Source organism: Carica papaya, chromosome 2 (assembly GCF_054855325.1).
Source record: "Carica papaya isolate Zhongbai chromosome 2, ASM5485532v1, whole genome shotgun sequence".
In the NCBI taxonomy this organism is placed as follows: Eukaryota; Viridiplantae; Streptophyta; class Magnoliopsida; order Brassicales; family Caricaceae; genus Carica; species Carica papaya.
Window position 1 is genome coordinate 27,071,364 of NC_142310.1, and position 23,297 is coordinate 27,094,660.

Consider the following 23,297-nt stretch of genomic DNA (forward strand, 5'->3'; position numbering starts at 1 on the left):
TATTAATTTATATTATAAATAAATACATGTAATTTTTTTTTAAAAAATTATTGTTTTAAAAAATATGAAATCCCCCCAGAATATTTCCTATAATTAGTTACCGGGGCCTACTGAAATATTTTTATTTTTAAAAACCTCTCTTCTGTTCAATATTTTCATAATGAACCCTAGATTTTGATTGCTAACGAGGACACGAAATCTTTGATATTATAAATAGGGTCTTGATTTTCGTTGAAAAAACGACAAAGCTTCCCCCCACCTCTCTCTCTCTCTCTCTCTCTCTCTCTCTCTCTCTCACAAACCTGACGCCATTGTCTACATCAGCAGAATCCAGCTACGGAGGCTGACGCCATCATCTTCGTCCCCAGAACGACTTCACCTCTCTTGACTCTCTCTTCCTCTTTAAGTAATTTAATTGCTTTCTATTTCTCTCTTTCTTCCTGTTTGCGTCGATAGCGAAATAGGAAACTTCGTTTGGTGATTACTCTTGTTATTTATTATTTTTTCTCTCTCTCTTTGCTTCTCCTCTGCATCCTGCTTCTCTTGAATAGAAATCTTATCTGATTTTTTTCTCCTTTAAGAAATTCCTTGATTAGTGCGTCTTTGATTTCCTCTTTAAGAAATTTTTCTTAGATCTGCTTCAGTTTTTTTTTTTTTTGTTTTTGTTTTTAGATAAATGAAATGAAAGCTGTTGAAATTTTATATGTTAATTGTTTTCGGTAGCTAATTTTCTTTAATGAGTTTTCCTCATAGTCATTATGCTGATTAGGTGGTATTGGAAATTCAAGCAAGAAATTGAAGTAAATAGTGTTGTCAAATGTAGTTTCATTTTTGTTTAAATTGTAATCTATGTTTCTATATTTATTGATTGCAGTAACTAATCATAGCTTCATGTTTATGCTAAATTCGCTTTGTCTCGCACCCATTCGGGAAATTTCTTTTCCCGGGTTTCTGTCTGTTGAGGTTTATTTTCCATCTCCAGGAATCTAATAACAAGGCTTATTTATGTTTCATCGCGTTCTGTTTCTCTCATGAATTGTGATAGCTTTTCCATGAAATGGGCACTTCCCTTTATGATAACGATCAAGAATGTTAAGATAGTTCTATAGATTTTCAGTTTTTTTGGGGGGGTGGATTTTAGCTTTTACTGGAGAAGTATGAAAGTTAGCTTAAAAGTTCCCTCTTACTAGTACAAATCGGTTCTTAAGTAGATTGTTAATGGCTAATTCAGCTGAGCCATCATCATCTTTGAGCTTTACTTCATCTTCCCACTTATCAAATTGCTCAGCTAGCCATAACTTCTCATCCTCTTCTTGCCATGAAACGGGGCCTAATCTTGAGGTGATCAGTCTAAGCAGGCTAAGCTCCAACTTGGAACGGCTCCTGATTGATTCAACTTGTGATTACAGTGATGCTGATATCATTGTGGAGGGCATTTCTGTTGGTGTTCATCGATGTATTTTGGCTGCTAGGAGCAAGTTCTTCAATGATCTCTTCAGGAAAAAAAATGGGAATCCCGAAAAAGAAGGAAAACCAAAGTTCAAAATGAGTGAGTTGTTGCCTCATGGCAAGGTTGGATATGAAGCCTTCTTGATATTCTTGAGTTACTTGTACACTGGAAAATTAAAGCCTTCTCCCATGGAGGTATCGACCTGTGTTGATACTGCATGCGCCCATGATGCCTGTAGGCCAGCCATTGATTTTGCTGTGGAGTTGATGTATGCCTCGTCCATATTCCAAATACCAGAGCTGGTTTCCCTCTTCCAGGCAAGTGTGCTACTCACAATGAGCATAAGTTATACTTCTTGCTTGTTGTCTGTAAATTTGTATTGTATAGTGGTGCAGTTCTATTATTTTTCTTACTGATGCTCAGGGTTAGCCTCATTGGTCACTTAATTGTTCCCTTCATTGACAATTAAAAAATCCGGTGCACCCACTTAGTTGGTTTCATGATCTAATAACAAACAATAATAGAGTATTATGGATGAACTACTGTGTGAAAACTAAGAACCTTAAGGTAAGGCCTAATTTGCGAAGCGCCTGGCTCCATGGGACCTTCGTGAATTCCATGTTTACAAAATTTGTAAACTGTGAAAAAATTTTACTTATGTGATTGTTGAGATGATTATGATACATGAGTATGAAGTTTGAGGTGATACTTGATCACCCTACCTTTTATATTAAGGCTATCGACCTGTAGGATGTGGATTTGAATTCTGGATATATTATTTTATACTTTTTCTCCAAAGGATTTTGAATAAAGTGAAGCACTCTGCAAATAACACTAATTCACTGGGGGTAAGGATCTTCCACCATTAATGTGGTACAGAGTGTAGAAACATTATTCATAAATGTCTACTTGGGTCTTGTATCTGGTTAATCTAGTGAAATGTTTCATTATGCATGTACCTAGAAAAATGGCTTGATGAATTTCTTATGAGCAACCAGCTTTGGTAACCTAATTGATCAATTCTAAGTGCAAGCTTCATGCTTCATCACCTTTAGTTTTTGACATTGGATAGGTCACTGTTTTCACAGCAAGGTCATCTATAAGTCATTACTATATCAAATTGTATTGCCATGAGAAATACCAGGAAAAAATTTATGCAATTAATTAGAGCAATCTTAGCATGGGCAGTAGTTGTATCACATTGCAGCATTTTCCTTGCATCAAAAAGTTGATGTGAACTTGAATTTTTGTTTAAAACCATGCTTTATCTTTAATGTGGATCTTGAATTTTTTTACCTAAAAACTTAGTTTTATTAGAATTTAAATGTAACAATACCAGTGCTGCTCTGCCTGTTAATAACTGTAATTTAAACCTCTGTTTCATATTTACAATGATGAACCCTGGGACTTGTACTCGTGAATATAAATTCTGTTTCAGGCTCATCTTATCAACTTTTTCTATATTGGCAGCGGCGTCTTCTTAACTTTACCGGAAAGGCTATGGTGGAACATGTTCTCCCAATCCTTGTGGTAGCATTTCATTGCCATTTAACTCAGCTTATTGCTCAGTGTGTTGATAGAGTGGCAAGGTCAGATCTTGACAAGGTTTCCATTGAGAAAGAACTCCCCTTTGAAGTTGCAGAGGATATTAGACTGGTGAGAGACAAGTCTCCGCCTGATGAAAACAATAACCGAGAAATTTTGGACCCATTTCGTGAAAAAAGAGTCAGGCGAATACATAAAGCATTGGACTCGGATGATGTTGAACTGGTGAAGCTACTTCTGACTGAGTCTAATATAAGTCTAGATGATGCTAATGCTCTCCATTATGCTGTGGCATACTGTGATCCAAAAGTTGTGTCTGAGGTTCTTTGCCTAGGTCTGGCTGATGTCAATCTTCGGAATTCTAGGGGTTACACTGTTCTCCATATCGCTGCAATGCGTAAAGAGCCATCAATATTAGTGTCACTTTTGACCAAAGGAGCTTCTGCTTCAGAGTTGACTTTGGATGGGCAGAGTTCTGTTAACATCTGCAGGGGTTTGACAAGGCCAAAAGATTATCACGCAAAAATGGAGCAGGGCCAAGAAACCAATAAAGACCGGATATGCATCGATATTCTAGAGAGAGAAATGAGGAGGAATCCAATGGCTGGAGATGTATCTATGAACTCGCACACAGTGGCTGATGATCTGCACATGAAGCTGCTATACCTGGAAAACAGAGGTATTAGTTTGTAGACGACACTTTCGAAGCTATTTTCCTTCATAAAGACATTCTGGTTATGTTATTACTTGGAATTTCACTTTAAAGTGAATATCTTTTTATTTACATGGAATGTTTTAGCATCCCTTTCTTAATGTGCTTCTATTTTTATGTGTTGCAGTTTCATTTGCACGATTATTTTTCCCTGCTGAAGCCAGGGTAGCCATGAACATTGCTAATGCTGAAACATCTGAGTTTGCCGGTCCTTCAGCCTCATCAGGATCGAATGGGAACCTAAGGGAGGTTGACTTAAATGAGACACCTACCATGCAGAAGAAAAGGCTTCTTTCTAGGGTGGAATCACTTATGAAAACAGGTACAAGCTTTAAATCTGTTCATATTCAATATTTTGTTCACGTTGTCTCAATTGAATACGATGTCATCTCTTTGTGGCCTCTGTTATTTTGTTCGTGTTACTCTCAATCTCCTGTGGAACTTGTACTTTAGGGTGCCTTTCTTTGCAGCAATTGGTTATAGTGGTCTAGTAGGTCTATAGGCAACCAGGGAAAACCAGATGGCAATTTTGTTACTTTGGAGTTTGGATTGGGTGGTTACCTTGCATGTAAAAACATAATATGTTTCATGTTTAAAGATTTTCTGTTTACATATTAGGATATGAGAAAAAAAAAAAAAAAGCTGCAATTTTGCTTTTTGCCTTTCAAGGTAATAATTAAAAATGTATGTATTTTGTACATATATTTTGGTATTTGATAATTATGGTGCAAACTCTCACTTCATCCTGTTAGTGGTTCAGCTTTCTCCACCACATATAAAAGAATCCTCAGAAATATCTATGATCCATTGAGTATCTCTATGATAAGTTAATCGTTTGGGTGCTATATGGGATCATCCAACTTGCAAAAATGGGTTAGTGCAGTCCAAATCATGTAATGAATGTTACTTGTATTTTTCCATTAATTTCTTATACGAAGCCAGATTCTTCCTTCAATGGAGCACAAGCCAAGAAAATATAATTTTAGAAAGCCACATAATAATTTGGGTTATTGATAATGCAGTGAACATGGGTCGCCGCTTTTTCCCTCATTGCTCTGAAGTGCTGGATAGGTTCATGGAGGATGACCTCCCAGATTTGTTTTACCTTGAGAAGGGCACTCCTGATGAACAGAGAAGAAAGAGAACTCGGTTTATGGAGCTTAAAGATGATGTCCAAAAGGCATTTATTAAAGACAAAGCCCGAAGTAGCTGCTCTGGATTGTCTTCCTCTTCGTCTTCATCTTCTTTAAAAGATGCTGTAACTTAGAAGCTAAATGGATTGTGAAGACAGAATTGTTTGAAAAGTGTGTCAAGCAAAATGGATTTTTAGGTTTAGCCTCATTAAGAATCTGGCTGATCTGGTCTTTTATACAATTTTAGGTAGGAATTTTTTTTTTTTTTTTTTTAAATCTGTAAACTATTGTTTGTTGAGAGAATGTAGCAAAAACTTATTTACTTTTGTTGGTAAAAGGACTTATTCACTCTAAAGTGAGATGCAAGATAACCTTAAAACTTTTTTTTGCTATGTAATAACAGCTGAGTTGAAATGAAATCCAAATCAAACAGATCATATTGATGCACTCTAGGAAGTGTTTCCTATCATTTTGGATATAAAAATAATTATGTTTTGTATAATTGTTTGTATGTAATTATATTTTTATAAATTATGTTAAATTAAGTAATGTCTTTATGATTTAGCTGTGTTTTTAATAATTATACTGGTAGAAGAGGAAAAGTATTGTGTTGGACTTGTTGGTTAAAAAATAGGGTAAATCTCTTTACGTTCCAACAGCTTGAATTTCAATTGTTTTTCTCTTCTCCCATATGATTCATTCTCTTAATTCTGGTTTAGTAGACTCACCTGTAGTTTTCAGTCTCATTTTTTGAGAAATTTTCAACACTGGGAATGCCACTAGTTATAGTTATTATTAATTTCTATTAAATTATTACTTAATACTATTTATTTTTTTTCTTTACATAAAAATGATATATTAAATCAAAGACCAAAAAAATTAAATTAGTTCTTATACTATTTTAAAATATTCAAAATATATATTTATAAATTTTTTTAATTTAATTATTGACTGTTAATGTACAGTAACACCGTTAACATTTGAATTCAAATTGAACATATGTTCTATTATAAATAATCATCCATATTCTTAAGAAAGAAAGATTCTCTTTTTAACTTTCTTGTTCTCTCCTTTGTTTAGAATTTTTTTGTACTAAACAGTATTAATTTTAGTGTTTTAGTAAACATAAAACAACAATATATTAATTTAATAAAAACAGTTCAATTGTTCTAATTTCCTATCAACAGACATCGTAGGTAAGTTTAGTTTAAACAAAAATAGTTCCACTGTTTTGATTTCCTATCATACGGACACAATAAGTAGGTTTAATTTATGAAGTTGGCAAATATAATATGTTAATTGAACATAAGTAATTCATTTGTTCTGACTTAACATATCAATACATATAGTAAGTGAAGATGAGATATTAATTGAATAAAAATAATTCAATTGTTCTGATTTTTTATTAACAGAGATAGTAGGTGAGTTCAGTTTTTAAAATTGATAAAGAAGAGATGTTAATTGAACAAAAATAATTCAATCAAGAGATAGGTTTACTTTTTAAAGTTAGTAAAGATGGTATGTTAAAGTTCAGTCTAACTATTTTAATTTTTCTATCAATTGACAAGTTAAGTTTAACTTTTAAAGTTGACAAAGATGAGATATTAACTGAACAAAACTAATTCAATTGTTCTGATTTCTTATAAGTGGACGTTGTAGGTAATTTTAATCTCTAAAGTTGGCAAACAATGGACCCAATAGATAGATTTAGTTTCTAAAGTTGGCAAAAATAAGATTGAAAATTGAACAAAAATAGTTCAATTGCACTAATTTCATGATAATAAGTAGGTTCAGTTTCTAAAGTTGGCAAGAATGAGATGTCAATTGTTCTTATTTCCCGTCAATTGAACATTGTAGGTTACTTTAGTTTTTAAAGTTGACAAAAAAAGGAGATGTTAATTGAACAAAAGTAAGAGTCTTCATCTACAATATATTTTATTGATTCACAACTTTTTTTGTTTTTCTCTTTTATAGCTTATGTGGATGTTCACAAACTTGTAAATCGTATATTTCAAATCTTGTTCAATTTAAAGGTGATTACTAAGGGTTCGATACAACTTTCATTATGCAAGAGAAAGAAGTAAGTAGTTCTTATTTTTTTTATAAAAAAAAAAAAAAAAAAAAAAATTGAGATGTTGAAGAATTAACCAATTTTATCCTCAAAATTTTAGAATGCTGATAAAATGAGAGCCTTCTGTAACTTCTAGTTTAGAATTCAAATCACAAATTTTTGAGTTGTTCAAATTAATTTTCTCCTTTTACGTGTAAGTTAATTACTATGGAAGAATTAATCATTCATCAGTTGATATTTTTGTGTTTTTGTTTTTGTTTTTTCAAATCAGATTGTATATTTTATGTGTGTCAAATTAGAAAGTTACCGTACGTGTTGTGTAATTATTAAAATATATAAATTTTTAGTTAATAAAAATACTAACTTCGCTTGGAATTAATTAACTTGAAAATTATTGGGTTTGCATGTAAAATTTATATGTATATAAATCCAGAACCCATAAGTCTCAAGCTATATCGGCATGGATATGACCAATTTGATGTTAGGAAGTTGTGGTGAATGAGAAATTAGTCATGGAGTGAAGGATCAGCCCATCAGAATTCTACCGGACAAGGTTACTCGGAAACGACAAAGTTAATACTGTTTTTGCCTTTGAATGGATCGGATCAGATAAATGTCGTCTTCAAAATTTTCTCGTGAATTTCTCAATATCAACATAATAAACAGTTTGCTCTTGAACAAACACAGAGAGATTTATTTGTCAAATAATTAACATTTATCTTCTCATTTCCCTTGCAACATTTGAGAATTGCATATCCACCCACATGTTTGTGTATGTATATATCTCCAAAATGGGGGCCAAGCTTAAGCTTCGTTGCCTCCAATCAATTTTATTCCATATACAGGCATATATAAACATTTAATATGTGGTCTGAAACTAAGTATGTTATAACACCATCCCCTCTCTGTTTCCACATGAGATGAGAAGAATGGTCCAGACTAAAATACAAAAATCAAATCACAGAACAGAAGAGATTGAGAATTCAATCCTTCCTTTCTTCCTTCTTTTTCTTTTTTTTTTTTTTTTTTTTTTTAAACTTATCATTCAATTACTTTAACTTACATTTAATTTAGTACTAAACTGTATCAATTAAATTAAAATAGACAGGTTTAAACTACTATTTATCAAAATTCAACAAGAGTTACATTCACCCTTCTCCAACTCAAAAAGGGTTACAGGATGTTCATAAGAAGTAATGAATCATAATGACCCTCCCTACATTAAATTATACTACATTACATGAGTCCTTATAACATAATAGCACAACAAACAAGACAATCGGAAGAGAAAATATATATATATATATATTTTTTTTTTCCGCATTAGAGTAGCCTGAATGTGAATGAAGGTGTAAAGAAAAAATGAATTTTATTAGTATAATATAAAAGTAAGATAGAAGAATCCTCATTATATGAGTATCTAATGACTTTTATCTGTCTGGAGGTGACTCCTGATTTTCGGGCCCCTCTTCTTGTGCAGGATGAATTTTATCTTCTACATAACTCTTGCTAAAGACTATTACATTTCTCAAGAAAGAAATTAAAAAAAAAAAAAAATACAACAACTGTTAGCTTGAAGTAGATGATTTTCTTAAATTAGCCCAGTAGGCTGGACCTTCAGGATGAACATTAACAAAATACTTCACAAATCTTGCATCGGAACAAGCAAGAATGGTGCTCAAGGATAACATGGTTTTTGCTGCACCTCTCTTTCTCAACCACACATACATTGCAAATCTGTGGTTTATTCTTTCGATATCATAACATAAATATGCTGGAAATGCAACTATAGATTCAAGCGGATAACCTAAACAGTTTCTCAAGCAATCAATCTTCTTTTCAATAACATCTTTTGACTGGTTAAGCACCATTGGAGCTTGTTTAATTATGCTAGTAACTACATTGCAGTCTAAACCAGCATTTATCAGGCAATCAAACCTTTCCTGCAATTGATCTCCTCTGCCTCGAAACTGTTTCAAAGCTTTCATCATCTCATCTGAGTTTTCAACATACCCTAACCTCAATAAAAATGCTGTTTTCTCCATATGTTTAGTTGAATCAAGGGAAGTTATGTGCTCTTTTCTTCTGACTTTTGATTTAGAAGCCAGGCTGAACAACTTGAGTGGTTCTTCCTTAATAATTTGGCATAGGCCATCTTTGGTAACTTTTAGATCTTTGCAGACAGTCCTTGGTCCTTTCAAAGAAGATGAACCCATAAGCTCTATGTTACTAGACACAACCTTCGCTATGTCTTCTGTTCCCATCCCAATATAAAACAGGAAATTCAGTGCCTCAAACAAATTTTTTATACATTTAGATGACAAGATTTCTGGGTTTTTCATAAACAAAGAATAAACTTCATTCATCTTAAGCCCCAGTTTCAGCAGCCTGCCAAACAACACAGAAACCATCTTCCCTGAACCTTCAAACACCAATTCAGGATTTGTCCTCAACAGATTACCCAAGCGATCCTCGGAGTAACCCACTTTATCAAGAAAATCAATGGTGTCAAGTATTCTACACCAATTGTATGTCCTTTTCGGTGTTAAATATCCTCCAATCCAATCATTTTTCATTCCTAATCTCCTGAGTTTATCAAGAACAAGAACAAAATTGCCATTAACACCACCAACCAGAAGAAATGGACAACAAGTGACAAGCTTTATGACTGTTGCTTTGGCAAGACCCAAACTTTCATATGCTTCAAGCTTCAAAGCCAACACTCCATAATCATATCTGAAAATCTCTCCTGCTTCATTATACATCTTACCTATATTAGCACGAGGAATCCCATAATTGCATAAAGCATGATAGTTCTCAAGCATAACACTGTCATCAGTTAAAAACATCAAGTCCCGAGGAAGAAGAGCTGTGACCTCACTCGGGCTCAAACCCAAACTTTCAAAAAACGGCTCAAACTCATTTAATGGATTGTATCTAAGAAATTTGGCCAGAGACCGGGTCACATCCTTTTCACAATGAATCTTCGACAACAAAACTTGAACAAAATTGGGTGAGTTTTTGCTAATATGTTCAGCGTCTGTGAAGCTTAAGTTTCTAGTACAGTGCAAATAATCAAAAAGAACCCCTTGAGCTTCTGTTCTTGCAACCCGAGAGACACGAGTAGCCAACAGAGAAGAGGGTGAATGAGTTGACTCGGTGACTGAAATCTTTGTTCTATGGGCGAGTTTAGCGCCATGAAAATATCGAAATTCAAACCGAACGGGAAACAACTGAAGCTTAAGATAGGGTTTTTTATACAAAATTGGAGGGAAAGCAAGAAATTGATTGGATTGGGTAAGCATTTCAGATAATCTGCGAAATATCATGATACGATTAAGGAATACAGAGAAAAAAGCACTATAGGTAATCTAGAACTGGTGATCTAACCATGCCTTTTAACTAAGAATAACGATTCCTAGTTCATGGAACTTTTTCTGGGTAACCCATGATTTTACAGAGAAAATAAAGAGAGCAGAGAGATAAATACGAGTTGTTGTTGAACTGCTTTGCTTACCTAGCTTTTCTCCAAGAGGTGGCAATCGACTTCTGGTTTTATTTAGGAGGAAGAACAAGAAGTTGTCTCGGTCAAGAGAGCATCATCAGTTACGAAAAATTACTTCCGGCGCCGTTGCCTAAAACCCTAAAAAAGAAAGGGTTTTAGAGTTTAGACTTCGGCGTCCGCCAATTTGGGCTGAGACGGCAGCCTTTTTTTTTTTTTTTTTTTTTTTCCAAGTTATTATTATTATTATTTTTGTTAATTATATAGATCTTGATTATTGAATAATCATAAATTGATGTAATTTTTATAATATTTTAAAAGTAAATTTAAAATTTATTAATTAACTTTACATGATTGATTATTACTGTAGGGATAAAAATTTTAATCAATTAAATTTGTCTTGGAGATTATAAAATAATTTTTAACTAATTAAATTATAAGATTGATTATTGAATATAATAATCATACAGATAATATAAATTAAGTGCAAAATGTATCATTAACAGAAAAAAAAAGATTTTAAATTGGTCTTAAATTTATTTATTTTATAGAAATGGATAGTATAATAATAGTAATAATAATGCATAACGCATAAAATAATAACTGCTTTAAATTGAAAGCTATTGACATTAAATATGTTTAGAAATAAATAAAAATTTAATGATTAAAATAACAAATTAAAAAAAAAAAAAAAAAGAAAGAGAAGGGAAAAGGTGTACGCGCCTGAAGGAACGTGTAACCACGCTCCTCGTTACCCTTAAGGATTAATTGAAGAGGAGACAAAACGCAATCCACGACGGCCCAACCAACCAACTCTCCTCACCCAAACCTTCCGCTACACGTATCATCATCATCAACCCACAAGACATATGTGCGTGTACATACATACATACATACATACATATATATATATCCATCCTCTTTTTCTTCTTATTATTTCTCTGGAAGATTCCGTTCATTAGCTTATTGATTGAAGCTTACGGGTTGTTGGTCATGAAATCCTGTTTCTTCCTCATGATGTTAACATCTGCCTCTTTCTGACTCTCTGCTTTCCTTCTCTAAGAATACTGACCTCGCATCTCCACTGCATTGACTCTCTCTCTCTCTCTCTCTTTCTTCCTCAAGTCCTTTTCTTCATGGTTCCCATTCCTTAGGTTTTATTATTTATTCCTTTACATTACCCTTTCGCCTTTTTTCGCCTTCTGCTCAATGGATTGCTTCTTCCCGCGTGTTTAACCTTTCCCATTTCCTTCTTTTTGCTCCAGATTTGGGATTCTTCTCCTTCGCCCTTCATTCACTACTCTTTTTTCTTCCTTATTATCAAACAAACAAATTTGCTTTTCTCCTTCTTTTTTGTCCATCGGTTGTTGATCCTGGTGCTCATATGCGTTTTCGCCGCTTTATGATACCTCGTCTGGTTTCTTCATCGATGGCGGGATGTTAGTGCTTGCGGTATGCTCTGCAATCTTATTTTTCGCCTCTCTATACTTATTTCCCTTGGTCTTTTGATTTTCCCTTTTTTTTTCCGCTAAACATATAGTATTTACTGTGACTTGTTTCTAGTGATATCAGATCCTTAGCAAAACAAAAAGTTTATATTTAGATTAACTTTGGAGTCCTTTGGTCTCAAATGTTTTTTTCTCCTCTCTAAGTTAAGAATTTGATTCGGCGTTTATCTTCGTAATCTCATGTTAATCAAGTTTTCTGGGTTCTCCCTTTTCCTTCCAATTATTTTATTTTCTTACTGTGCGTTACCGGGTGATAGTGTCCCCTTCCTTCTTGTCTGTTTTGACGTTTGTATAGCATTATTTTTCTCTAGTAATAACAGGGTCTGATGTTTTCTTCTTTTACTTGTTAGTGCTGTTTAGGATGATAAAGATATTATGAGCTACTAATCATGCTGAGAGTCACACTGTAACTGATGTACCTTAAATGGTTGAACTTGACATACTGTGGGTAAGCCCTAAAGGAGTCACGGGAAGTAATGACTTTATGGAGATATATGGAAATGAGTATATATTTGAAGAATATTGAGCTGAACTAATAATAAGAAGTAATGATTCATTTACTATTTCTTTCACATGCTGATATTCATCCTGATGGTAAAATAAAGTAAATTTTCACAACATCATAAATTATTATGGATAGCAGTGTAAACCTAGATTGCATTTGTAATTTGAAGTATCTGGCTGTTTCAGCTTTTCATGTGGACTAGTTGAATGTGGTGCTAGTAAGTGTTAAAAGTTTACTATTTCTTGCTTTAACCAGGGAAAGGCGAAATAGAAACTTTTCCTCTTTAAATTTCTTCAAAGCTGGGTATGTAATAAATTTTGGTCATATTTTAGAAAATTATGGTGGTTTAGGAGTTATAATTTTCTAGATTATTCTAAAAATGTAAAATCCACTGTGGTTGATTGTAATCATATTTTTTTCTTTGTGTGTTATAGATGGGATAAAATGGCAGGTTGACGAGGGAGGAAAGGAAGATAAGGGATGAAGAAGGTTCATTAAAGCCTTTTAATAGAATAACAGTTGAAAGATTGTGGTATGATAGCAATGTCATCACAGACAGTTATGGCTATCAAGTCCTACCAAAATCAGGCTGAGGAGCTGGTTAAGAACTATTTATTAGCAGATCCCTTCATTCCATACACTTCTATACTAGCTGGTATCCTTGTTTGCAAAGTGGTATGCACACAAGAAGCCCTTGCCTGAGTACAACCAGATTTTTCTTTTCCTTTTTTTTTTTTTTTTTTTTTGGGTATTGTTGGGCTTTCTTTCAGATTCAGTTAAGTTGCATGACCAATTTATCCAGTTCGAGCTACTGTCATGTTAACATGCACTGTATGTGTTCTCCTGACACAGGCATATGATCTCGTTCAGTTAATTAGTGCCTTCAATTTCAAGACTTACAATGGTCTTACAAAAATCCAGCGAATTGAATGGAACAATCGGTAAGGACATGATCCTTCCTCAAATTTCCTCCCAATTTTTAGATTATTGCTTATACCTATTGATTAATGATCTAAACTGGCAGTGGTATCTCTACGGTTCATGCCATTTTTATCACAGCTATATCGTTGTACTTTGTCTTCTGGTCAGATCTCTTTTCTGACCAAAACATTGGTGGTCTTGTCACCTTTCGTAGCTCACCTGTTTCCGCATTTGCTTTGGGGGTATGTGTTATTTTATTTTAGTGACTCAAACATTTGACTTTGGTCTTATACCTTGGAGGCAGTTTATATTTTCTGTTCTTAGTGATGTATTGCTTTGGTGCTCCAAACAGAACAATTCTTCTAATATTTCTTGGAACGCTTTCACTAATGTATCACTGTGCAACTTATGACACGTGTTTAAAATTTGTTGGTTATGCTAGGAATGAGTGAATTATTTTTGTGGAATAAGTGTGATTAAAATTTGATATGCAATTTCTTCAAACTCTTTATAGTTTCTTGCTTTTGTGATTTCTTATTAGCACTTTCTGTACAATATTTGCTGTTTAGCCTAAAATTAAAAATCTAGTTTGCCCATTCAGTGAGGCATATCCATATAGTTGTGCGGGCTTATGTTACCTCTAGTTTTTTCCTTTCAATTTTGAACTTCCTCGAAAGAGATACTTCCTTTTTTTTTTTTTGTGTGACATTAAACAATATATGGAACCTGCGAAGAAACACGTACAAGGTATAGGTTGCATTTCAGCTTTCTAACTCTCATACGCTCATAAATAAAAAAACATGTGATACTTGAAAATGAATAGGATGGGTGAAAGACAAAAGTAACAATAAAGTATGCACCATAACAAAAGTTTCTTTTTCTTTTGATCGAAAATATAATAAAAGGTTGCTTTTAGTGTTTTCAAGAGTGTTGTTCTTGTTTTTCTAATTAATACTTTTATGTATCATCCACCACATGTTACTATACATATTCTTATACATATTTGTATGTATAACATACAATTTATTTCATGTATCAAATGTCATCATTCATTTCCCCACCTTTTTTTTAGCATGTTGAACTTTTTTCGATGTTTTTTTTAGTAAATTATTCTAGATTGACTTGTGAGCAAAATTCTGAGAAGCATTCTAAAGGTGATATGGTGTTTCTTTGCATATCCTTTTACAGGTTTCCGTTGGCTACTTCCTTGCTGATCTTGGAATGATTGTTTGGCTATATCCTTCTTTGGGTGGAATAGAGTATGTAAGTGAATGTATAGGCTGGACATGTAGTGGCTAGTGCTTATTCTTGTTTATTCATTTATTTATTTGTCCTTGAGTACATTATATTGGAGTTTATCAAAGTACAAAATATTTCCTGAACATCATAATTAAACAAAAAATATTTTCCAAAGCCTCAGTTCCCCTTTTTCATAACGTAATGTAGTCTTCATTCTTGTTGGTGAAGATGTAGCTGAACATGAAGAAGACAGCATCCAACCTTCCCTTCGGAGTTGTGGTTTTGTATTATTTAATAAAAGCTTTTTGTGTTGAATGGTTTTGTTCCATGAAGAAAAATCATGTCTAGCATTAGACTTTGTAAAGCATCAGTTAAGGTGGCTAGGAAGAGGGATAATAATCTGAGACTTTTGCATGTTTGGCCTGGTATAAAATCAGGTCTAAATGAAATGGTAGATATGCTTTTTTCATAATCCTGCAAGAGCATCTTGTAAATCTAAGGCAGCACCATTACAAATTAACATTATTTAAATGCTTAAAGATTGAATACTACTTTTGTAATTTCAGTCTTATTAGGTTTTTCTATAGTTTTAGATGGACCTATAAGTTTCCTATAGATCTTTTGAAGATTTGGAAAGAAACACCTTATTTCATATGGCATTTCTGTTGCCTTACCTTGCCTTGGTTTTTTAACATGTGCATATAAGCACCTACTTCTGCTATCTTTGCTTTTAAATATGTGAACATTTGCCTTCAACTATGGAGTTTTAAATTCCTAATTTGCTGTGGTTTACTTCATTGAATGTGAAGCATAGTATCTTCAGATGGAAATAAAAAAGGTTATAACCTTGACTTCCATATTTGATCTCAGGATTTCAATGAATTTCTAATCATGCCATTTGCATATTTATCACTTTTAAGTAGCTCTAAGGCCTTTTTTGATATATTGAGGACTAATCTCCACTAAATGGCTAGTCAGCAGTATAATATAATAGATTAGGTTGCAATAAGGTAAATCATAATGTGGAGCGTGCATGAATGAGAACTCTATACTGAACTTGTATATGCATTGTAGAGGCATGTCAGTAAAACTAATAAGATGCTAATAATATCTGGTCTCAGGTTGTACATCACTCTCTTTCTGGACTTGCAGTAGCATATTCTCTGTTTTCTGGAGAAGGACAGCTTTATACATACATGGTTCTCATCTCTGAGGTCACGACTCCAGAGATTAATATGAGATGGTGAGTTTCCAGCAGTTGAATTATATTGAGATCAGAATCTTGATTTAATTCTTCGTCTTTGGCATTCTTTATGCATAGGTGTGGCACCTCCTTGGTCCCTTGTCTTAGCAATATTTATTTTTCTATTAAAGAAAGGGATTTTGAAATTTGCTTAAATCATTTGTTTGGTCTTATGTAGGTATCTTGATATTGCTGGCATGAAGAGGTCTAATGCATATCTTATTAATGGTGTAGTTATCTTTTTCGCTTGGCTGGTGAGTTCAAATCCTTTAGAATTTTCATTTAGAAGAAATTGTTGCACCATGATGCCCCTGTAATCGGTCCCTTGGAGAAGGCGGAATAAAGAAAAACATGGAAAAAGACATTTAGTTAAGCTCTCACAGGAAAAAGAGCTGATGATTCTTTCTTATCTTTTACATTTGTGATAAACTTACTGATGTTTCAATAACCTGAACGGCATTATTTCTTATCTTCTACATTTGTGACAAACTTACTGAGGTTTCTCCTGAATTGGAATCTTTCTTATCTCTTACATCTGTGACAAACTGAGGTTTCCATAACCTGAATGCCACTGTGACCTATAGTTTCTGCTTATATGAGTTCTTTTTCATCCTTACAAAGGCCTCCTCCCCCTCCCCCCCCCCCCTCCCCCACCCCCCCTTTTCTTTTTCTTTAACCTTCAGATACTTTCTGAATATGGAATGCAGGTTGCAAGAGTTCTTCTGTTTGTTTACATGTTCTACCATGTTTACCTGCACTACAACCAGGTAATAATGATTGTCTGGGATCTTGCATGTGCTTTGTTTTAAATTGTGGAAACTGAGAATCTTTATTTCCTTAAACTTGTTCTGATTGAATAGTTTTCTTTAACTATGGGTGCAAATATTTATCCGTCCACTGTGGTTTTCATATTGAGTTTCTAGAGTCATTTCTTGTTGCTTGAGTAGGAGCAAACTTAAGTTCATTGGCAAATTTTTAATGAAAAAGTTTCAATTAATTTATTTCCAGAAGTTGAAAAATATGTAACAGTACAGTCTTCATATTCACCCTGTACTTTACAATAGGAGTTTGACAAAAATTGGGGATGATGATTGTGCTTTTGTGCCAATTTTGTCTTTTAGGAACTTAAAAACTGACAAAATTAACACCTCTGTTTAGAATTTTTTTTTTTTAAAAAAAAAACCTCTCTTTGGATTCCAAGTCTTCTTGTAGAACAATTTCTAGTAATATACATCTTTCCACAGAAGTACTAACTGAAGTTATTTAGATATTAGCTTATTTGGGAGGATTTGTAATTTTACTTATTGGGGTATCAAATTTCTTTTTATATTTGAGACTCGCTTTCTGAAATTGTTATAGCGTAATGATTCTAATTTTGTTCCTTTGCCAAGATTAGCTGTTAGAACTTTAATGGTATTACTTGCTCTGTCTGGGCCAGTCACAAAACCCTATTATTAATTATTGAATTGGGAAAAGATTAAGTAAACTAATCTCATTGGGATATTATACTGTTCTAATATCAAGATTGGTTACTAAGTAATTTAATAGCGGACACAGCACGAGTCATGATGACTTGGTTTAGCATCAAATTACAATAGATTATACTTTGAACTTGAAGATGTGAAGGACTCGGCCAATTTCCAGTAATGGTTTGGAGTTGAATGCATTGGCAGGTCATACAGATGCACGCATTTGGATACCTTTTGGTTTTTGTGGTACCATCAGTACTAGCTGCGATGAACTTGATGTGGTTTGGGAAGATTTTGAAGGGGTTGAAGAAAACTTTAGCAAAGAGGCAGTGACTGGTAGGATCTCTCTTTTATTAGGTAATGCACTTTATTTAACTTTTATTTCCATTTTGTATGTATAATTGATAGGGAAAGTTTATTTGATTTCCATATGGATGGAAATCAACTTCTTGTAAATGATTAACTCTGAATACCTTTCAAGTATAACCTTGATATCTGATCTGCATGGCTGTACATTCAAGTTGATGCTGTTTCAAATTTTTTGGTTACCGTTTTTCTCGGTTTAATTTTTTTTTTCTTCTGATATGACTAAAATTTAAAAATAAATAATTAAAATGATATTATTGTTACTGATATTCGATTATCGAGCTAATATGATAGATCCAGAAGGATGTGTTATCAAGGGGAAGAAATCTCTTGAGAAGACAAGTTTTTCTCTTGCTTTTATTGCCTTAATATCTCATGTGTTTTAGCTCGATTTGTAAACAGCATCTCTTGATTTCAGTCAATCTCAGGAATTCCTTTCTAAAGTTTTCAAGTGAATGATCCTAGACTAACCACCAGATGTGTCAACTTGTGAAAATCTGTATTCTTTCCATTGATACTCAGAGAGAGAGAGAGAGAGAGAGAGAGAATTCAGATTGGATTACATTAAAAGTTGGAAGAAGATTAAGAATAAGTCAAAGTAGGCAATTAGTTTTGGATATCCTTCCAATGCCCATTTCATGTCTTCCATGTCTTGGATGGATTTGGCCGAAGAGCTAATTCCAAAGCCTTTAAGGTTTCATGCCCTTAAGGCTTAATTCCAAAGCCTTCCTTCTTCCATTCAACCACTAAGAAATCCTTTAAGATACTTGGGGTGTAACTAACATCAAGTTTTAAAACTTTAGAATTTTTTAAGATAAATGATAACAAATAAAAAGTTGATCTTAAATTTGATGAGTTTTGCATGTAAGGTGAACCATATATATATATATATATATATATATATATATAAATACATTTTAATTAATATTATCTAAAATAATTAAAATTTGTAATGTATTCGAGCGTGGAAAATGAAAGGATTAGTTTAAGATTTAAATATAAAATTAATTAATTAAATTAATTAGTTCTATTTTTCGTGTCTTTCACTTTCTAATGTTTATACTCACACATAAGAGAACACACACACACCACTCTCTCCTCCAAGCTAAGAACAACAATGTGACTTATTGTTAGAAATACACCTTGGAATGTTTTTTTTTTTTTTGTTTTTGGGGGGTTAAAAAATGTAACAAACTTGTTAAAATTTAAGTCAAATTAGTCACTATAATTTCATTAAAATACTAATAAGTTAAGTTTTTAATGTTAATGAATCGAAATATTATAAGTTAGTCAGTATTTTTTGGGGAGTTAAAAAAGATGAATCTGCATATACACTGATAATACAATTTGTTATTTGATTGTTAATTTTCAGGTCAGTTTTTATGCTTGACAATTTATCAAGACCAGATGGTAATGGGATGCTCTTATTTTCTGATAATCATCCTTTCCTCATCAAACACAACTTTATGATCGGTCATTTTCCATTATCTAATTAAATATACATATATGTACATTTCCTTTATATATTAAGAAGGTAAACCTCTTCAAAAGAAAATGCTTAAAGTGAATTGATTAATATTCTACCATCTTTTAATAAAGTTAAATTCTTTTTCAGTACGTATATATATATATATATATATACACACACATTATATGGGGGTGGGGGGTTAACTATAACCCATGTGACAATATTTACATGTCATCTTAGGATTGATCGATCAATATTCTCTCAAGTTTTTAAGGATGTTGTGTCATCTCCGCGTAAGCAGCTTTCCAGTTTGATATCCAAAACCCCATTTAATTTAAATGTTAAAAACAACTTTAATTTGTATGATATGAATATAAATTTGAGTAATGGGCAAATCCTTTGTCGTAAATATATACATACATACATACACCATTTATTTACTTAAATTTGTTTTCTTTTATGATAAATAAACATTTTATTTTAAATAAAGCCCATAAAATTATCTATCTAAAACATGCTAACAAATTCACTTAATTAATTGTTTCTTTCATTTTTTAGTATTTTACTAAAAAAAAAAATATATATTTTAACTAAGTTAATCATGAAAATAATAAAATTTTAATTCTTTTTCTCAGCACTTTATTTGATACTCTCTTACATCATATATATATATATATATATTTCTTTTTTAAAAAAATATTAATATTAAAATTTACTTTCTTTTTTAAAAAAAAAATATGTTTCTAAAAATTTAAGTATATTTTATGATTAGTCGTTAACTTGTACAATAAATTAATTAATTCGTATTTATTTATTTAATACAAACACATGATCATAACTTTCATATTTCTTTCTTCAATTCGATCCATGTAATTAATAAATGTGAAAGTGATGCATGTACATACACCCACACACACACAAAAATGTTTGGAATTATCTTTTTTCTTCTCCAAATGCTGTAACCCTAGTTTGCATTATCTTGTCCAATTATATGCCACGAGAAATGCACGTGCTCTCCACTCTGAATCTACTCACTAACCAAAATATTAATAACCCTACATGTATGCATCTGTGTGTCTATATATTTATGTATGGAAGATCCTCGTAAAACTGACATCGAACTCAAAAATGGGTAAGGTAAGCCTAATTAAATATCCATGTTAACGGTAAACTATATATATATATATATGTGTGTGTGTGTGTTTTTTTTTTTTTAATAAAACATGTGTGTTGTGAGTATTAATTAATATACGAACATTAGACTCAGAAAAATATTTAATATATATGGATAATAAAATAAAAGCATGCGCACTAAATATTTGTATGTAAATAGATCATTTATATGCTTTTTAGGTAAGATTTATATGTCAAAAACAAAAATGCAGCTTATAATTATGATCATTTTCTCTCGACATATGTATTTGCTTTGCTTTTCTCTCTCTCCCCAACACTCTCTTGTGGATCCACACGTGAAAAAAGCACTTCCTCACTTCTTACTGTAAAAGAAGAATATATATATATATATACATGCGCCGCAAACTATATCTAAATCTTCCTGCAATGTTTATCATTAATTAGATTACATATATATATATATATATATATTAAATAAATCTTAATCTCAGCAAGAGATAAGACTATAAATACGAACGAGTCCATATCAAGATTATTAAGCTTCAGACACATTTATAGCCATGAGAATCTTTCTCGTTATGATGATAGGGATGGTAACCTTTTTAAACTTCAATCAAACCCTAGCAAGATCACCCAAAAATCTCAACCCACTAGTTCTTGGCCTCACTCATTCTAGGGCTAAATCATACAATAACAACGTCTTCATCTCCCAGCTAGATTCATCAGTAGGAGATGCCATGGTGGAGTCACTTAGGGAAATAAGAGATGGGTACTTACTATCTCTAAATATAGGGACACCCCCACAGACCATTCAAGTTTATATGGATACTGGCAGTGACCTTACTTGGGTTCCCTGTGGATCCAACTTATCATTTGACTGCATGGATTGTGACGAGTATAGAAACTACAAGTTAATGGACACCTTTTCTCCTTCTCGCTCATCCTCTTCAGTTAGGGACACATGTGCTTCCTCCTTCTGTACCGACCTCCATAGCTCTGATACATTTCTTGATCCCTGCACAGTGGCTGGTTGCTCGTTGAGTACCCTTCTCAAGGGCACATGTTCCAGGCCATGCCCTTCATTTGCTTACACTTATGGCGAGGGAGGGGTGGTAACAGGGATGCTAACTAAGGATACTCTTAGGGTTCATGGGTCCTCTGATACTATTTTTATTAGGGAAGTACCTAAATTTCGTTTCGGATGTGTGGGTTCTACTTATAAAGAACCCATTGGAATTGCAGGATTTGGGAGAGGACCTCTCTCTATACCCTCCCAACTAGGGTTCCTCAACAAAGGTTTCTCTCATTGTTTCTTGCCCTTTAAGTATGCAAACAATCCTAATATCACAAGCCCTTTAGTTTTAGGAGATGCTGCTATTTCTAACACTGGTGATTTAATGCAGTTCACCCCCATGATGACCAATCCCATGTTGCCTAACTACTATTATATTGGGTTAGAGGCCATAAGTGTAGGTAATATTAGCACTATTAGTTCAACCCCCGTGTCTTTGAACTTGAGAGAGTTTGATTCTCAAGGCAATGGTGGCATGTTGATTGATTCTGGAACAACTTATACTCACCTCCCAGAGCCATTCTATTCACAACTTCTCTCGATTCTTGAGTCGATGATAAGCTACCCAAGAGCCAAAGAGACGGAGGATCGGACCGGTTTTGATCTTTGTTACATGGTACCTTGTCCAAACAATAATTTGAGTGCTATAGATGATCAACACGAACATATGTTTCCTTCAATCACGTTTCATTTTTTGAACAATGTGAGCCTTGTGTTACCAAAGAAAAACAAATTTTATGCGATGAATGCACCAAGTAACTCGAGTGTGGTCAAATGCTTGTTGTTTCAAAGCATGCAGGAGGGTGATTATGGACCAGCTGGGATCTTTGGGAGCTTCCAACAACAAGATGTGCATGTAGTTTATGATTTAGAGAATGCAAGAGTTGGGTTTCAGCCAATGGACTGTGCCTCAAATGCAGCTTTCAAATGAAATCAGGTCTTTGAAGACACTTCAAAGGCACTCTAAAGGGACTATATTTACACTTCAACGGTCCTCTATATGCTCTAGCCCGAAAAAGATTGGACTGCTGCTTCCTTCTTTCCCAATAATTTTCTTTTTCAAACCGCTAAAAAAATGAATTTTGCTTTTTGTTGTTTTGCTGATGTTAATTTGTACTTCCAAGTCTTTAATTGTACAAACTTTATTTTCTCCGTCAAATGAAAACTTCGGGATTTGTGAGAAAATGAGTTGGAAATATTCTCAATGCTTCGCAGCGGAGGAACAAATTGAGGTGGAATAAGTATTGTGTGTATATATATATATATATTATAAGGCTTACATTTCCTATGACAAAGGGTGCATGATGGAGACAGAAGTTGCCAGTTAACATGCACAAGAAGGAAAATGTTAACATAACTGAAAAACCAGAGGAATCTTACGGCAAAAGGGAGAATTAAAATAGTTAAAATTATTATAATATTATATATATATATATATATAATCAGTTAGTTGATATGTAATACATTTTCATTGGCTGGATCGTTCGAGCAGTTAAATTAGTTTCCAATAAAATAATATTACAATATATATATATATATTACATATATATTCATACACTTTTGTTTAATATATATTCAGTTGTTTGAAATGAAAATGGTACTCAGGAAGACCGTCTAACCATAGCCAGCAGAAATTCACTTTTGTTACTGAAATTCAAGGCAGAGGGAAAGTGCGAATTCCTTCATCTGTGATGAACTTGTTTAACTGCTAGCCGATGTCCTCGTGTTAATTTGGTTGAATGAGATACCAAGGGTGAGGAATATTAAGAATCACATCTCTTGTAATTCTTAGTTATAATAAATGAAAATAAGGGAAAACATTTTGAATGGTGATTTCACACAAATCAAACATGATTTTCTTGTAATTCTTCCTTCTGCTTGCATAGTTGTTAGTTTGTATGAGCTCAAGGTGTATAATTGAAAAAAATATATATATAAAATATTTTTGCAGACAAATAT

The 23,297-nt window shown here is 33.0% G+C and overlaps 4 protein-coding genes across 8 annotated transcripts; 3 read left to right on the plus strand and 1 right to left on the minus strand.

Annotated features, from left to right (window-relative positions):
- Nucleotides 1–271: 271 nt before the first annotated feature.
- Nucleotides 272–5,287, plus strand: NPR3 (NPR1-like protein 3). Of its 4 annotated transcripts, none has more exons than XM_088213782.1 (5): nt 272–406; nt 1,410–1,767; nt 2,921–3,674; nt 3,835–4,029; nt 4,730–5,287. In XM_088213782.1, exons 2-5 carry the CDS (start codon nt 1,546–1,548, stop codon nt 4,972–4,974), a joined length of 1,416 nt encoding a protein of 471 aa, XP_088069908.1. In that variant the 5' UTR covers nt 272–406; nt 1,410–1,545; the 3' UTR covers nt 4,975–5,287. The 4 variants fall into 4 exon arrangements, with proteins under 4 accessions (XP_088069908.1, XP_088069909.1, XP_088069907.1 ...); XM_088213783.1 differs by having other exon boundaries at nt 287–477; XM_088213781.1 differs by lacking the exon at nt 272–406 and adding an exon at nt 4,468–4,580 and having other exon boundaries at nt 413–1,767; nt 4,730–4,869.
- Nucleotides 5,288–8,263: 2,976 nt separating this feature from the next.
- LOC110808774 (transcription termination factor MTEF18, mitochondrial) lies at nt 8,264–10,636 on the minus strand. The gene has a single exon (XM_088213785.1). The coding sequence runs from the start codon at nt 10,238–10,240 to the stop codon at nt 8,480–8,482; it is 1,761 nt and encodes a 586-aa protein (XP_088069911.1). The 5' UTR covers nt 10,241–10,636; the 3' UTR covers nt 8,264–8,479.
- A 594-nt stretch (nt 10,637–11,230) lies between these two features.
- On the plus strand, nt 11,231–17,818 carry LOC110808756 (TRAM, LAG1 and CLN8 (TLC) lipid-sensing domain containing protein). Of its 2 annotated transcripts, XM_022034357.2 has the most exons (10): nt 11,231–11,865; nt 12,682–12,729; nt 12,861–13,101; nt 13,279–13,367; nt 13,451–13,589; nt 14,536–14,610; nt 15,708–15,829; nt 16,008–16,083; nt 16,537–16,596; nt 17,503–17,818. In XM_022034357.2, exons 3-10 carry the CDS (start codon nt 12,961–12,963, stop codon nt 17,629–17,631), a joined length of 831 nt encoding a protein of 276 aa, XP_021890049.1. In that variant the 5' UTR covers nt 11,231–11,865; nt 12,682–12,729; nt 12,861–12,960; the 3' UTR covers nt 17,632–17,818. The 2 variants fall into 2 exon arrangements, with proteins under 2 accessions (XP_021890049.1, XP_021890048.1); XM_022034356.2 differs by lacking the exon at nt 12,682–12,729 and having other exon boundaries at nt 11,232–11,865.
- Nucleotides 17,819–20,831: 3,013 nt separating this feature from the next.
- On the plus strand, nt 20,832–22,429 carry LOC110808767 (Eukaryotic aspartyl protease family protein). The gene has a single exon (XM_022034374.2). It carries the CDS (start codon nt 20,845–20,847, stop codon nt 22,267–22,269), a length of 1,425 nt encoding a protein of 474 aa, XP_021890066.2. The 5' UTR covers nt 20,832–20,844; the 3' UTR covers nt 22,270–22,429.
- The last annotated feature ends 868 nt before the right edge of the window (nt 22,430–23,297 follow it).